Source organism: Synchiropus splendidus, chromosome 1, assembly GCF_027744825.2.
Source record: "Synchiropus splendidus isolate RoL2022-P1 chromosome 1, RoL_Sspl_1.0, whole genome shotgun sequence".
NCBI lineage: Eukaryota > Metazoa > Chordata > Actinopteri > Syngnathiformes > Callionymidae > Synchiropus > Synchiropus splendidus.
The window spans coordinates 54,004,937-54,019,139 of record NC_071334.1 but is presented as its reverse complement, the minus strand read 5'-3'; the positions used below and the strand labels follow the sequence as shown (position 1 = coordinate 54,019,139).

At 42.9% G+C, this 14,203-nt stretch overlaps 1 protein-coding gene across 1 annotated transcript; it reads left to right on the top strand.

Moving 5' to 3' along the window:
* Positions 1–245: 245 nt before the first annotated feature.
* tmem38b (transmembrane protein 38B) lies at positions 246–11,487 on the top strand. The gene is made up of 6 exons (XM_053854083.1): positions 246–885; positions 6,829–6,985; positions 7,625–7,809; positions 8,222–8,309; positions 9,744–9,861; positions 10,762–11,487. Exons 1-6 carry the CDS (start codon positions 762–764, stop codon positions 10,924–10,926), a joined length of 837 nt encoding a protein of 278 aa, XP_053710058.1. The 5' UTR covers positions 246–761; the 3' UTR covers positions 10,927–11,487.
* Positions 11,488–14,203: the final 2,716 nt, after the last annotated feature.

Genomic DNA, 14,203 nt, shown 5'->3' with positions numbered 1-14,203 from the left:
GAGGATATCCATTAAAAAGGAGAGTGCGTCTTTGTGGCGAGAGTTATGCTGTATGGAGCTTTGTGCTGCTGGTATGTTTAGATTTATATCATCTGTCTGATCGTTTACACAACTGGCTCGACTGGTGCCTTTTATTTCGAAAAGTCCAGTCATCAAAGGTCCTCGTCACTTTAACGTGCAAGTCTCTGTCTTTACTCCAAAGAGATGAAAATCGGAGCCTCATAACACAGAGTATATGAAAGATGCGCGTGTCAAGTTGGAGCTGAAACGTTTCCCTGCGGTTGCATAGCATCAGAATAGTCGGTACAGTCAGCGAGATACTGACAGTCAACGGTCGTAGTAGTGTGCGGTTACTGTTTGCTTCTATAATTCCAGCATCGCCTCGTGAAGCCACTTCCTGGCTGCTGATTGGCTTCCACTGTTCTCCCTCCACCAATCAGAAGGCCGCTCTGACTCCGCCTGCCACATCACTAGAATGGCGGAAGGAACAGTGAGCAGGAATTCCGCCTCTGCGCCAGTGACTGAGCGTGAAGCGTAGAACATGACCGTCACTCGCCTGTCCAGCAGCATTGTCCAGCCAGAAACACCGTTCTCCAGAGCCAACTGACCAACCGACAGCGAGTCGTCCCCGGTCACCTGGCTGTGTCGGACGGCGGATGTAGACAAGTGTGGATGGAGTTGGACGCCTGCCTGTAATCCTGCTAAACTCCTGACTGGGATTATATTGTGAACTTTAAAGTGTCTTGGAAAAACTTGAAAAGATGGATGTGTTCGAGTTCCTGCCTTTGGACAAGCTGTCACACGAATTTTCGAGCTTGTCCATGTTTCCTTACTTTGACATGGCGCACTATATCGTGTCAATAATGTCTCTACGGGAGCAGCCAGGTAAGAGTCTGACGCAAACTTCGCCGCAGTACTGCACTTTCCACATTCGCTGCCTTCGGTCAACTTCTCAGAAAATAGAAACGGTCGTGGTCTGCAGCTCGTTTTAGTCTCTATACACCAGTCCTTGCTGCGCTACTGTATCCGACTGGAATTCATTTTCATTCCGGCTTTTAAGTATGTGCTTTTGTAACAACACACTCACTGTAAATATGTCAAACAACCAGAATGTCAAGTACGTTCTTCTCACGCACGAAGTTCTTAATACAAATGGAATAGTTGGAGCAGAAGGTGCCTGGATATACGTCACCATGGCGGACATGTTTGTGACTTCTATATTACTTTGCTTTGGACTTACTTCATCAGCTTTGTTTGGGTCCTATTTTCTTCTTCTAGTATCATCCTGGCGCACTATTCAATACCAACTCTATTGCAAATGTGCAGGTTGAACTACCACTTTCTCACACGGAACATGAGATATGCACTAGAACTGCACTAAAGATATGTGTTGGTGCAGTGTGCCCTTGACTGGCCATAATAAATTGCCTTGCTAAACTATGTTGTGTACTGTAATGGGGTTATAAAGGTGACCCCCATGCAACAGAACACATTGTCGATTGTGGCCTGTGGAATGTTGCTGTCCAATGGCTGTGCAAACATTCTTTTGGACACAGTGACCCCAGGGTTCCAGAGCATGGTCAGTGGGAGTATGCAGGTAGATGGGCTCTACTGCATTTCATTGCTTTTAGTGACGGTTTATAGTGGAGAAATGAGCATCCAGTTCTGAGGCGACGGCTCTGGTGGACATTCTTGCTAAGAGGCATGGCATCGCACTGCTTTGGTGATGTTAACGGCTTCTTTGAAGTTACCTTTTATTGTGGTCAGTCACCTGTGCCATAACCATGCTGTCTCATCTTGATGCACCACACTTGTGAGGTAGAATGATGATCGTAGTGAAGGAGATATACTCATTAACATGGTCTATGTCAGACGGGTGCAAGATCTTTGTGAGAGGTCATCCTTTTTTGTATGTCAAAAAAGAGTTATTGATATTTATAATACAGCTCATGAAAAACGTGAATCATATTTTCATATTTGTATGTGTTTGAAAGGCTAAAAAACCCTAACTTTTTGAAGCAAATTTAATTATTATTTAATTAATTTAATAGTGAATTATGTTACTACTACATGGTTACACTGTTAAAACAGTCCATTATTTGGTGCATTTTAATGATATACATTTTATATTTTTTTATTTAAAAATAGAAGTCATCGATGCTCTAAGAATTTCATAAAATTACAAAAAAAAATTTCCAGCCTCTGGGTTTCTGGTCAAAGTTCCCCACGTGGGACTGTGGACTTGTGTTAATATTGTTCTGTTCCGTCTTTTCCTGCTTGTCTTAAGTCACTTCCAAGGTTGTTTGATTTGTCCTCCAAGCTCCTTTGTTAACTCATTTGCAAAAGCTCTAATCTTGCATTGACGCACGTATGCCAACTATGTTACATCACTGGGATTGTGACAACAGGGACAGGTGGGCTTTAATTGTAACATGAGTCCACTTCCCACCCACGCACGCAAACACACACTCACACGGCGACGCACACAGACCATTGTAGTCACTCTGCTTTGGATCTACAATCTATTTCGGAACTTGCCTCTCAAAGTATCTGGACTCGCTGCAGCCTTTAACCCTTTGTCCTGGACTCCCATCAACCATGTAAACATGTCACGACTCTCCCAGAAGTCATGAAAGGCAAGCAGACGTCTCAGCTGCAGCCTGTATTTGCATTTCCAGCATCCAGTCACGGAATGATTGTCCTCATCTGGGCGATCCTTCTTGTCATCCCTCTTTCCTGAATGAATCCGCTTCCTTCCTCCTTGTAGCGTTCCACATACCACCCCCCTTTAAAATCCTTCAACGTCCTACCTCAGAAATGTGCCACATTTACATCGGTAACTGACTAGATCTGAGCTCACAAACCTCGGGTTTCCGTACTTTCTCTCCAACCGTGAAACAGTACTTCCAGCTATTCTAAGCTTGTGTGTAACCACTTCAGTGAAGACACATAGGAGGACTTGTGTTTATAAAATGTTATGAGCTATTATCTCTGGTCAAAAATAGCTCCTCGCTTTCTCGGGGTGGCATCTAAAACGACATTCCACTGGGAAAAGAAGTATGATTTGCTCCAGTTTATTAAGAGAAGTCTTTTTGAGTTGTGATCAGTGTTTGTGGAGTGAACGTCTGTATGGGCCGTATTCTTTCTCTGCAGCTCAGCAACTTTCTCAAATTGATGATGTCACTGCCCTGTCTGTCTCATCGCTCCCAAAAGTTGCCGCTGCACATAACCGAGTGTTGCATATTTGACAGCAGCCATTGTGCGTATTGAAATCTTCTGCTACTCTTTCATCACAATGAACTATTGTGCTGTGAATGTCGCAGTTGCACACTTTACTGAGATGCCAGTCACCAACATAAGTTTAATATTCTGACCAAGATCAGGGGTTCTTAACCTTTTTGATCTTGGGGCCCAACCATTGGCCCTGGCAATATGGTTAAGAATCACTGAATTAGATAACCACTGATCTGCTAAAAACACTCAAACATGAGAAACGACTAGCAGTGAACAGCCAAGCTGGCTGTCTGGCCACACATGCACCATGCATTACAATGCCATCTAGAGGCCTGACGTGTGCCAACCCACTTTACAGTTTGAACAACAGTGCTGTCACATTGTGAAGCCTTGAGTAAACCATCTATCGTGCCACTGAGAGTCTTCCTACTCGAGGGAGGCATAGCAGACCGTGTTCGAAATAAAAACATTTCTAGCCATAGATTTTAAAGAACACCGTGAGTGTGATTCCCCATAGTTTCTGTCCCTCAGTTATTGTGAAGTCTCCACAATGATAAACAAAAATGACAGTGGTAGCACAACATCAACTTCTGAGAAAGTGAGAGAAACTCAACAAGAACCACAGTTAACAGATCAGTGTGCATGTGAAACACTTCCTGTTTATACTGCAGTCGATGACTTGACTTGGTTCTTGAAAGCATAAATAGTAGAACCAATTTTATGTGATGCTGTTGTGTTGACACACCTCAAATTGTTGTCTTTAGATTTGATGCTCTATATTCAACTTTTTTAATGCACCCATTTATGTTGTAGATCCCTTTACATGATAAATAAGTGTTGACTCAATTCTCGGAATTTTTATCGTTCACTTCGATTGAAATCTGCCCAGTAAGTCACTTAGGTTTACTGTAATCTGTTTGTAATCCCCAGATTAGCATTTTGTTAAGAGTCCAGCCTGCAGGCCAGTCTAGTCGCAGGTAAACAGGCGCCATCCAGACATGTACACTGACATGAAAACTGTCTCAACTGAGGGGTTTCTGTTCATCAGCGCGCCTCCACTACATGCAAGTCACCCCCCCCCCCCCCCCCCCCCCCCCCCCCCCCCCCCTTGTCACGGCAACGTCAACAGTAAACTCCTGTTTGGATTTTAAATCAAGCGTGGATGAGTTTGTCAATGCTTCTGCTGTTCTTCATCATGGGATTGAAGAATGGTGCTCTGTGATTAAACATAGTGGTTGATAAGAGCCTATCAGGAAGTGACCCTTGTCGTGTCGGTCGATCACGCCCTTGTGGAGTAACTATTTGATCCGTCTTGTGTGCCTTGGCTTCATGCATGAGACCCTGTTCAAGGGAGCGATCTCTTAAATATATTCTTTCAAGGTTGTCCTCTTACAGGGCTGGCTTTATGTACTATAAACATGGAATCTTGTGCTAGTGCGCAAAAAAACCCAAATCATTCTCAAATGTGCAATTCACTCTCTCACTCGAGTGGCCCTGAGAGAATGGCGTGTAGGGAAGGACTGAACTTGAAGTCAACGTTTGGGTGGTAAATATGAAACTCGGAGCCACTCATGAGTTCAGTCCTTGTGGTAATGAAAAGGATGCTGGGTTCTTGAAGCTACTTGAAGTTGGCATTTTTTCACCTCTTATGTCGGTGAACAACTCATGTCTTGTGATACCTAGTTGCTTGTTTTAGTGAAGAATGTGTGCGAGTTGTTACTCTGCTTTCTACTCACTCTGTGTTCTCTCTGAAGACAGCCAGTGGTTTAACGTCATAAAAGCATAAAAGAGAGCACTATCAAGATGGCTGCCGGGGCCAAAGTCACGAGCTGTAAAAAGTGAATGTCTGGTTAAGTCCAGACAAAGATAGATAAAACTGTCAGCAGTGAGAAGCCAAAAAACTACTATCTGGTCTCGACAGCATCTTGCAGTTGAGACTCTGGTAGACTCAGACAAGAGTTGTCCTATCTTATGTTTTTTATTGTGAGAGGACACCTTTTTATTATAGTTATTATTATTATGAATTAGGATAGAACCGTAGAAAGAAAGCCAAAGAATATTACACAAATTTAAAAGTCAGTATTTGCTGGTGTTCAAAAGATGCTTCAACTTAATCTGTGGCATAAAAATGTTTTTTGTATTTAATGTCTTTAGATATACATTTTAAGAAATGCACACTTATATAAAACTGATACTATATATATATATATATATATATATATATATATATATATATATATATATATATATATATATATATATATCTCCATTCCCCATATGTATAGTCTTTTTAGATATGGGCAGATCACTTTGCTGTAAATTGTGAAATGTGTTTGAATAGCATGCTCCTATCACATGTAGCTTCACAGTCTGAGTGTTCAGACTTTGGTCAGGGTGGCTCTGGAGCACTACTGGAACTTGAACGAAGGTTGCCATCCGTACACTGCTGTTGACTGGTTAATGTTTGTCCGTAAACACGGCAGCTGTTGACGAACAAGGCAGTCGGGCAGGAAGAGACGAAAGGAGCCTTTTAATGAAACAAAAGGAGACAGCAGACTACATGGCTGCTGCTGTCAGTAGTGGACGTTTTTTAGTCCTATCTTGTGTTTAAATCTTCCTTGTTTATTGAAGTATATTTAGAATATCATTCCATCTCTGCCTTTTCAGTCTACCTACCTAACACAGGTGTCTGCCCAGTGCCCATTCTGTTAGGGGTGTAAGAAAATATCGACACACTCAAATATCGCGATACTGGATTGCGCAAAATTGTATTGATATTTTGATATTTTTTGCTGAAATATCTCACTTGATTGTGATATTGTCGTGATTTTTTTTTAAGTCGGCTCTAACAATATTTAATACATAGACACTTGGATAGGCTGCTGCATCGGTGACATTTTCTTTTTGCACGCTCGAGTTCTTTTGTTGATTAAGGGAGTTATTCTAGTCCTCTGTTGGAGTGCAAAGTTTAAATGAAAGTCTTAACTTGTTTTCATGCACATAACGTTGTATTGCATTCTGTATTGCAACTGAATTTCCCCCTTAAGATGATGGCTCTAATAACAATATATTGTTGAAACAAATACAGCAATGTATCGTATTGCCACACCTGTATCAGGATACCTGCCACTACACAGCCCTGAAATATCAAAATATCATCTGTAATATATTCTAATGAAACCTCACATCATACCCAAACTAGAGTGGATCCCCAGATCAGAGTCAGACATGAAAACGTATCTGTGTCTCCGTCAAAAACACCAGTTTCCCAGAGTACGTCTAAAATGGCCCAGAACAAACCATCTCCCCTATTGGCTCTTCTCAGAATGTGAACTTATGAAAGAACATTTCTTAGCTGAAATTGAAGTCTGCTTCTTTTTTAACTATGTCTCACATGTTTATGGAATACATCAGACCTCTCATGGTGATTTTTATTCACTCAGTCATCCCCTTGTTCTTGACTACTCGTGATGAACGCAGTAAAATTGTGTGACTACAACCGCACATCAGCAATGCGCATCTTCAACCACACGAGGAAGTGTGCAGGAAGTCTGTGCTGGACTTGTCAATAGCTGTCTTTCTTGTCTTGCACAGGAGCCATGGAGGTTTCCCGTGTCAGCCCTCTAGCCTGCTGGTTCAGCTCCATGCTCTACTGTTTCGGCGGTGCAATGCTGTCGGGGGTCATGCTGGCGGAACCGCCTATAGCTCCCATGTCAAACGGCACCAGTGTTCTGCTGGCCACAGTCCTCTGGTGAGTATGATAATCTGCAATCCGCAGCATATAAGTAACTACATTTTATATATGCTGTACTATTTTCTTTATGTAGTCAAGTCGATGTCATCTAATCTATTCTAACTCGAATAATACTGCCCCCTGCTGCTAAAAATAAGCATTACAAGTTTTTGCAATTCTTTTCAGACATTTCATTCATTCGAGTCATTCATGAACGTTTAATCTCTAAAAGTCAACTTTTACAAAGAGTTCCCTTGCAGTCCTCAGGAGGTAAAATGTGAGTGTGCCGCCAATACCTGTTGTTTTGAACTTAATATAATATATTATAACGTACTTAACATTATAAGATAGTAGCATTGAGAATATTGTTCAAATGTTAAAGTTGGTATAAACAAGTATTTTTTGAAAAGTGTAGTATAACTACACTTTTCAAAATGATTATTCATGTGAATGATTATGTGGTGATGGAATATTCAAAAAGAATTTGATCTGATGGGACATTACAAAGGTGGAAAGTACTCCTCTAAAGTGTGACTGTAACAACTTAAAACAAGTGAAACATAAAACACTAAATCTAGAGTCACACACAAAGGAAACTGATGAAGTTGCTGCCTTCAGCTGACTCAAGTCTGAAGTGCACCTGCCTGCTCCCCTCAGGTACCTGGTGTTCTACTGTCCCATGGACCTGGTGTTCGGCTTCGCCTCCCTGCTGCCTTTTAAACTGGTTCTATCAGGGATGAAGGAGGTGACCAGGACGTGGAAGATCGTCGGTGGGGTCACGCAGGCCCACAAAAAATACAAAGATGGTCTGCTGGTGATGATAACCATTGGCTGGACAAGAGGTGAGCGATGTTCATGATCGGATCTCTCACCAGCAGTGAAACCCTGCTGTGAACAAGACAGCGATTGAACTGCAGCTTCAAAGTACTCACTCAGACCTTCTGGCCCCATCTTCTCTGTATTGTATGTCTACAAGACGTTCTTATATTAACAGAATTCAAAAAAGGTTTAACAGGCAGCGTAAAAAAATGACATTAACTGGAATTTCGTTGTAAATACAGGTTGTAGACCATCTCAAATTGGGAAATGTGCTGAGTGAAACACTGTTTTCCACGTGTGTCGCCCCCATGTTGTTCTGCCACAGTACAGCTTCAGATTGTCTCTGGAGAAGGATGAAAGCATAATGTGTGGCTATACTCGTCCTTCCATGTACAATGCTAATGTTTAATTTAATTTGTGGTCTGTCCTGAACAGGTGCTGGCAGTGGTCTGATCAGTAACTTTGAGCAGCTGGTTCGTGGCCAGTGGAAACCTGAAACCAACGAGCTCCTCAAAATGTCCTAGTAAGTCTCCTGATGAGTGACTTCCTGGTCTGACGCTCCTAGTTAGGTGCAGTTCATAACTGACTGAGATGAAGTAGTGAGAACCCCGTGAGTGAGAGAGAGAAAGAGAGAGAGAGAGAGAGAGAGAGAGAGTTTCGTGGATGTGTTGCAGAAGTGAAGCTGCCTTTAATTGTGGCAACTGCAACGTTAGAAGAGCGAGTTATGTTGCTGTCCGAGCCAAATGGCTTCCAGAGGACGTTTGGCAAGCAAAAGCATATGGTGGTGCACAAGCGGATAAATGTGATGTATTTTATGAGATAAATGTGATGTATTTTATGAGACGATCATGTTTAATTTTATTTCTCTGTATCGTGGGGAGTTAAAGTAGTACTTCTCAATTGTGCCACGCCCAGAAGGAAGTAAACGTTCTGCGCCCCCAACTCTCTGCCGAAAGAAAGTAATATAGATCAACTTACAATAAAGAATAACTTTATTAACATTGTTTTTGTCTTTAACAAGAAAGACTTAAAGTGCGTCAATTTGGCTGAAATTAAAAAACAAGTATCATGAGTGGATGTGCAATTACACTTTATTCTAGCACGGCAAAAATGTATGTTCCAAGGTCACATGTGCCCCCCCCCCGCATCACTCCGCGCACCCCCCATGGGGCCCAGCCCCACCATTTGTGACAGACTGAGTTAAAGAAAGAAGGAAAAACAACACATGAAAGGCAACTAAACTTTTCAAATTCTTGATAAAACATGCTGGTGAAATATAATCTAAATGTACATATGTAATACACATTGAAATAAAAAAAACCTTCTGTAGAAATCCCGTTTGAGTGAAAAGATTCCACACATAACACAAAAAAATGACAGTAACCCAAACCTCAAAGTACCGATCATTTTATTCCAGAATAATATTATTTAGGTCTGTTAATCTAATATTAAATCTATTTGGTTATAGACAAACTTAGTGGGACACTAGGTGGCAGTGGTGTTCCAAAACTGCTGCTCACACAGATGGAAGTGAAGAAGAATGACTTCTCTCTTTTAAGACAGAGTGATGAAATCAATTCAGACTGTGGGTCCTGATGTTAATCTGTAACCAAAACGTAATGTGTTCCTAGAAGCTCGTGTTTGAAATCCCTTCTGCAAGTTATGCTGCCAACAGATGCTGATCTGATGACAGAACCTCCTTGGTGGAGGTTATTAATTCAGGAGAACCAGCTGAACCGTATTTGTACTCATTCAAAGTGACAATAACACTGCATATCTAGTCAATGTTTCTCAGTTCATTTCTATTATTTTTTGTTTGCTTCACAAAACGTTTTGTTCATATAAAAACAAACAGGAATTTGACTGAATACTTACTTACTTACTTACTGAGAACCATATTGTACATGTATGTGTTGGTGTTGACACAGAGAGTAATTAAGTTGGTCCGTTTGTTCAGTCCCACCAAGGTGACCCTGATGGGGGCGGTGCTGTTTGCTCTGCAGCAGAATCACTACCTGCCCATCCGCAAGCACCACCTGATGCTCCTCTACACCGTCTTCCTCGTGGTCAACAAGGTGAGTCGCTCCCCTGATACGCGAAACAAAAGGCTGCTCGCCAGAAGTCTGTCACCATGGAGACGGGCTAAGTCTCCCTCAATGAGGAGCAGTCGTGATGTTGTCCGAAGCTCCTCTTCAGCCTCCAGTGTGTCTTCTAAACGACCTTCTCAAGTTGGCGCGGCGGTGACGGGCGTGGGTCTGGTCTTACCCTCCGGGCCGCGGCGTTTGCATCACTTTCATCAGCTTGCATCAGCGGCTTCGTTCTCTGGGAAACGGGTGTTTTTGACGGAGACACAGATACGTCTCTGGAGCGCCGGCGCTTTCAAGTCTCCTCTGACTCTGATCTGTCAAATTAACTGTGAGCCGTTTCATCAGATGCGAGAGCCGCGTCCGACCTGCTGTTGTTTATTAGCTCTGTCGTCGCCAAGATGCTCATGTCACACCGGAGTGAGCTTCGCAAGAGAGCTGTAAAATCTGGTGCCGGAATCATTTCAATCTATTCATTCATTTCATGCTGATTCCCTGAGCTTTTTGTTTCTTGAATCATTTCTGTGAGTATGAGGCTCCTGAGCCCGTGGGGATTCTGCTGGTTCACTTTGCCGGTATTGTCTCTGTTTCTTCCCTGCCGTGCCAGGACAAACCGTGAACTGGTGAAGCTTCATGAAGCACATTAGATGGCATCTATCTTGTTTTGCTTTGAATAATTTGAATGAAACCGCAGCTCATTTATGTGCTGGGAGCGCCACCTAGTGAGGTCTGAAAATGTGGACACTTCATGAAGCTTCACCATCCACCTGGAACAACACAAAAGTGGAATATAACATTGTGTCACGGCTGCTGGTGTTCATGCTGATGTTTGTTGACCTCTGACCATGGTCAAGTGGATCAGGGTAATCGAACTTGTCTTTTCACTTTCAGTCACGGATGATGCTGACCAGCTCCAAGACTTCGCCTTTCGCCTCCATTGAGTCGGTCCTCTTCAAGACCCTGTTTGCTGGCGACTCGCCGTACGCCGCCCTCACCGAAGATGTGGGGAGAGAGCGCAGCGATGATGATGATGCTGCTGCCAAAAAAAACAATTGACCTCTGCCACGACAACGACCAAAGACACCGGAGAAGACTGGAGCAGGGGGTCGGTCTTCTTCCAGCCAACAAAGGAAACCTCTCAGCAGCCTGGTAGCCCAGACTCAAGGAAGTCTGGTTGGCTGACTGTTGCCTTTTTTTAGCCTCCCGGACGGTGGAGTTTCTCATCAGGGCGTCTTAAAGCCTTTTATCACTTTTATTTATTCTCCAGAAATGAGTTTCTGCTGAGTCATAAAGTATCTCTGGGCTGTCACCTCATCCTTAATTATTATACTGTGGTGACACAGCATCATGCAGAAGCATGTAGCTTTTTTTTTTTTTTAACTTTAACTTTTATCTCTGGGTTTTGGGATCAGTGCACATGTTAATATGTTGAATGTTTTTTTCCTCTTCTCTGTAAATAATTATGAGCTCTATGAAAATGATATATTTCCTACTCCAAAAAAGAAAACTATATTCTGATATTTTATTTTATTTATATGGGTAATAATAATTGCACTTTGAAAGTTGTGAGCAAAAGCACGAGATTAAACTGTTTCACACGCGGACGTGTTGTGTTCATTTTTTCAGGGGAAGCAACCCTTTTCCTAATTTAAAGGAGTCGCCCATGGCTTCATGTCGCGGTGCATTTTCTTTGTGCAGACAGTTTTCACATCATTCCACCTTGATAATTAAAAAGCAAAAAAAATCTCCAACTCTGCTTCATAAAGAAGCTGAAGTCTGATCATCATGAGATCAGATTCAATTGGATATTTACTTTGAAATTTCAACCATAATCCAGTTTTCACTGACTGTTCTCACCTAAGAAATTGGATTTATTTCTTATTTATAATGGTTTCATTGTAGTTAAGTGTAACAAAATTGCTGCCTTATCATTTCTTTATTGTACTTTAACCAACTGAATTTATACCAGCAAATGTGCTTAATAATACCAGCGCCTTTATTGAACATGACCGTTTCCTTTCTTGTTAAAATTGAGTCAAATGAAGTGTGCAGTATTTGTATTGAGCAGAGGGGGGCGCCCTGTACACCAAACATAAACCGCCCCAACAGTGTCGTGAAGCGTCTCGTGAGCTCCTGCAGATGATCTCCCTCAGTAAACAGAAACGGAGCTCCACACTTCTCTGTTGCATCAGAGTGACATCAGCACCGGATTGATACCTCGCCCCTCTCTTGAAACATCCCCACAAATCCCCCCCAATTCTCCCGCAGCAGCATCAGAAAGCAGAAATCCTCCCTCAGATTGAAAATGAAAGTAGACATGAAGAAGTGATCAAAAGAGAGAGGTGGAGAATATGTTTCTGAAGTCCGGTCCATCCTCTGACAGGACGTTGTGGCGATGAGCTCTGGACGCGGGTGACCCTCACCTCTGTAACCGACGGACTAGAACGGATCCGCTCCACCTCTAAAGTGAACCCGCTGTGTAGCGTCACAATAAATCTTCGCACCCAGATGGAAGTGGTGGGGGATGCAAATACTGTGAAGAGGTCCAACATGCGACACTCGCTTCCCTGGGCCTCCGGATGAGAAGACCGCGAGGTCAGGACTGCAGGCTTAACGTCCTTCAGAGGACTATCATTCACGGCCGGCACAAGGGCACTACCACACCAACGCTTGCTGCTCGTGTTCACGGAAACTTCGTGTAAAAGGGGCAGAAGCTGCAAGGACCTTGAGGATTTGTGAAGCCAAGTGAAGAATGTGTGGGGGAGGTGGAGCTGGAGCCACCACACACAGATGGGACTTCAACTGTCGCATTCCATGTGTCTTCAGCTCAAGACTGGCCACAGGCGAAAGTGCTGCACAACACCGTTCCCCAGCCATTGATCTTCTACTGATGTTGGTCCACTGTGTGTGTCAGGGTGGCGCTGTGTCTCAGCTCAAGCTCCCCTGGTCAGAGTGGAGGCTCCTGCTACTCCACTGACCAACACGGTGCATGTTTGTGTTGAAGATGTGGAGATACAAGAAACAAAACATGGCTGCCAAGTGTTTCATTACAGCCAAGCTAGCGACACTTCATCATGTAATGCTTTATAACTCTGAATCCCAAGACCATCATGAATGAAGATTTACGGCACGTTGCAGATCGTGTTGGTGAATGCCTTCCTCATCAGACACCCAGCAACCCAGGAGCTCCTGGTGACATGAGGGAGACGATGAGCTCTCTCCTGGAGCTCACCACACTGACTCACTATTACGGCGGTAGACATTAAACTGACCAAGCTGCTTGTTCTTTGGTTTTCCATCTTATTTCCCCCTATATTTCAACTTTTACAGTTAAAGGACTTTTGTTTAAACTTATTTTTCGCCTCTTTCTTGTGAAATATTTTGCTTCATCTTCATCAAGACTCCACTGACAAGTGACTTCCTCTTGGTGGCGTTTGGAGACGAAGTGACGGCAGGCTGAGTCGGAGTCTGAGTCTGAGAGCGGGCAGACTCTCATGAGGACCACTGTGTGTGCGAGTACACGTGTTAACATTCCTGTGTGGACTCATCTTTGACAAGACACTGATCATAGGAGGACATTTTGGCTGGTCCACATACAGTTTTGAAGGTGAAGACTTCAAAATATCTGTGTTATAATTGGATTTCAGTTCTTGTCAGAGTCCTGGTTAACTTTCGTCATTTGTTTGTGATGGTTTAGTTAAGGGTGAGAGGCTGGTGAAAGCATTATGCCAATGAGAGGTCCTCACAAAGACAGAGATACCATCGTCCGGGTGTGTGCGTGTATACCTACTGTTATTTGTGAGGACATTTTACCCAGTGGGGACATTTTTGCTGGTTCCCTCAGGGTGAAGCCTCAAGTTGTGTTAGCGGTCCTGGTTAAGTTTAGCCATGTGAATTGGATGGTTAAGTTAAGTTAAGGGTGAGAGGCTGAGGGAAGCATTACGTTTGAAAAGGTTCTTGGTGGTTTCTGTTTACAAAGCATGAAAACGGATAACCACTTAACACTGCAGTATAACAGTAAAGAATGATATAAAATAGCAAGTAATATCCGACAATCTTAAAGATTAAAAAAAAGTTTGAAAATATCACTGTGGGAGATTAAAAACGCCATAATTTAGAGTCAAATTGAGACAAACTATTGTAATGTTTTATGTAGTAAAATACCTTGGGGTCTTCCTCTCATCAGCGGAAAATTGTAGTTGGGAAGTTTAAATGACACAACTATCAAACAGAAATGACAGCTGCGTTGCTTTCTGATGAAGCTAACATGCTAATGTGGTGAAGTGGCGTTAGCAGCTCACGCCGATGGAGCACTGAAGTCGTACTTTGTTGC